Genomic DNA, 1940 nt, shown 5'->3' with positions numbered 1-1940 from the left:
TGAAAGTGTTGATCGTAGGTAATTTTTAATTCTTTTAAGGACAGAAAATGATCGCTCACCACTTGCATTAGAACATGGCATACATGCATATATTCTTAAGACAATTAAAACATTTGGAAAAGTTAATGCCAAAGGGGAGTTGGATAGTTTTTGGAATAAACCGTTTATTGTTAAATCTTCTTTTGAAAATGAAATAGCAATTTTTTTAAATTGGACTATTTCTTCAATAAATGATGTATCTATATCTTGGTTGTATATATTTACAATATGCAATGCCTTTTTGCGTAGTGTCAAAGAATCTAAATTAGTTAAACTACTTAAGAATCCAAAATTTGAATGGACATTTATATATGCTTTTTTCCTTTCACTTAAATTTGAAGATAAAGTGTCAATTATAACATAAAAAGTATCATTCTTCATTTTATCATCTCCACGATGTATAGTATCTACAGAATTTGAATCATCAAAATGTCTTTTCTTCTTTATAACCCTTGATTTTTCCCATGAAAATGTTAATTTTCCACATAGTTCTTTAGATTTGTTCAAAATGTTATCAAATAATTTTCTATAATCTTGTACATACAATTCTAATGATTCATATAATGAAACAACAATAGATAAATTTATATCTTTTGACTGTAGTGTTTTGCTTGTAGCATCGAATCTCTGTAATATTGGGGTCCATACTTTCAACATGAAAACAAACTCTAATTTTCCCAATTTTTTCCTTATTGAATTTGCTTCATTTCTTGTTGACGGTGTTTGAGTTATATCTTCTGATAATATTTTTAAAACTTCTAATATTTCTTTATATCCAGATAATATTCCTTCACAAGATTCATGTCGTGAGGACCACCTAGTAATACATAAATTTTTTGGAACAGTTGTAGATTTTGACGGACATTTGTCAGTGATGCTTTTAAGAAGTTCCCATCTGTACGTTGATGATGATAAAAATGTATAAACCATTTGAATAGTATGAAAAAATTGTGTACCTTCCTTTGAAGATTCAGCAGCATTGGAGCCAATAAGATTGAGTGAGTGTGCAGCACATGGTACGAAAACCGCATTACTTGCATACTTTTTTATACGAGCTTGAAGTCCCTTATATACACCAGACATATTGGAGGCATTGTCATAAGACTGTCCTCTGCAATTTTTTAGTTCAATACCCAACTCATTGAATTTTTTTATTAATGCATATTCCATTTGTTCTCCTTTATGTCCTACTGATGGCAGAAATGCTAAAAATCTTTCTTTAGACTCGCCAGTTGGAGTTATATTGCGTATGACCACTGTCAATTGATCTGTTTTACTTATGTCAGGAGTTGAATCAACAATTATTGAAAAATATTTAGATTCATTGATTTCACTCACAATTTTATCAGATACAGAATTATTCATAAGTTGAATAAATTCGTCACATATTATTGAAGATAGATATGACACATTACCTCTCCCTTTGTTTCCATATTTAGCAATATGTTCACATAAAAATGGATCAAACTGAGCAATTAGTTCCAAACATCCCATGTAATTACCATTATGCACAGAGCCAAATTCACTATTGTTACCTCGAAATGAAAGTCCTCGTTCAGCCAAGAACGTAATTGTTGATACTACACGACGAAGAACTTGGGTCCAGTATGATATTTTAGAATACATTTCTTCTTTTAACACTTTATCAATCGAATTGTTTTTGGCCCCTTGTGTTCTCAAATACCAAATCCTCACGGATTCACAATGAAGTGGACTTTTTTCATGTTTTTGAACTTTGTCATAACATTTGGCCCAGTTTTTTAAACCATACTGTATATTTCCTAATAAAGATTTTCCTTTGGAAAATAGAACACAATGAAAACAGAATAACGCATTTTTTGAGGAAGAATATAGTAACCAATCTCGAATTTGTGTTTGCCCATTATGTAATTTTCTTAAGA

General features: G+C 30.3%; 1 protein-coding gene across 1 annotated transcript; it reads right to left on the bottom strand.

The window, feature by feature from the left end:
- Positions 1-59: 59 nt before the first annotated feature.
- On the bottom strand, positions 60-1835 carry LOC111033353 (zinc finger MYM-type protein 1-like; the record flags this gene model as incomplete). The annotated part of the gene is made up of 1 exon (XM_022314042.1): positions 60-1835. A coding segment is annotated over one exon (1776 nt), but the record flags the coding sequence as incomplete, so codon positions are not given.
- Between the last annotated feature and the right edge of the window lie 105 nt (positions 1836-1940).

This window comes from Myzus persicae, unplaced genomic scaffold (genome assembly GCF_001856785.1).
Source record: "Myzus persicae strain clone G006 unplaced genomic scaffold, MPER_G0061.0, whole genome shotgun sequence".
Taxonomy (NCBI): Eukaryota; Metazoa; Arthropoda; class Insecta; order Hemiptera; family Aphididae; genus Myzus; species Myzus persicae.
The sequence above is the reverse complement of the archived record's forward strand: the minus strand, read 5'-3'. Positions and strand labels throughout refer to the sequence as shown.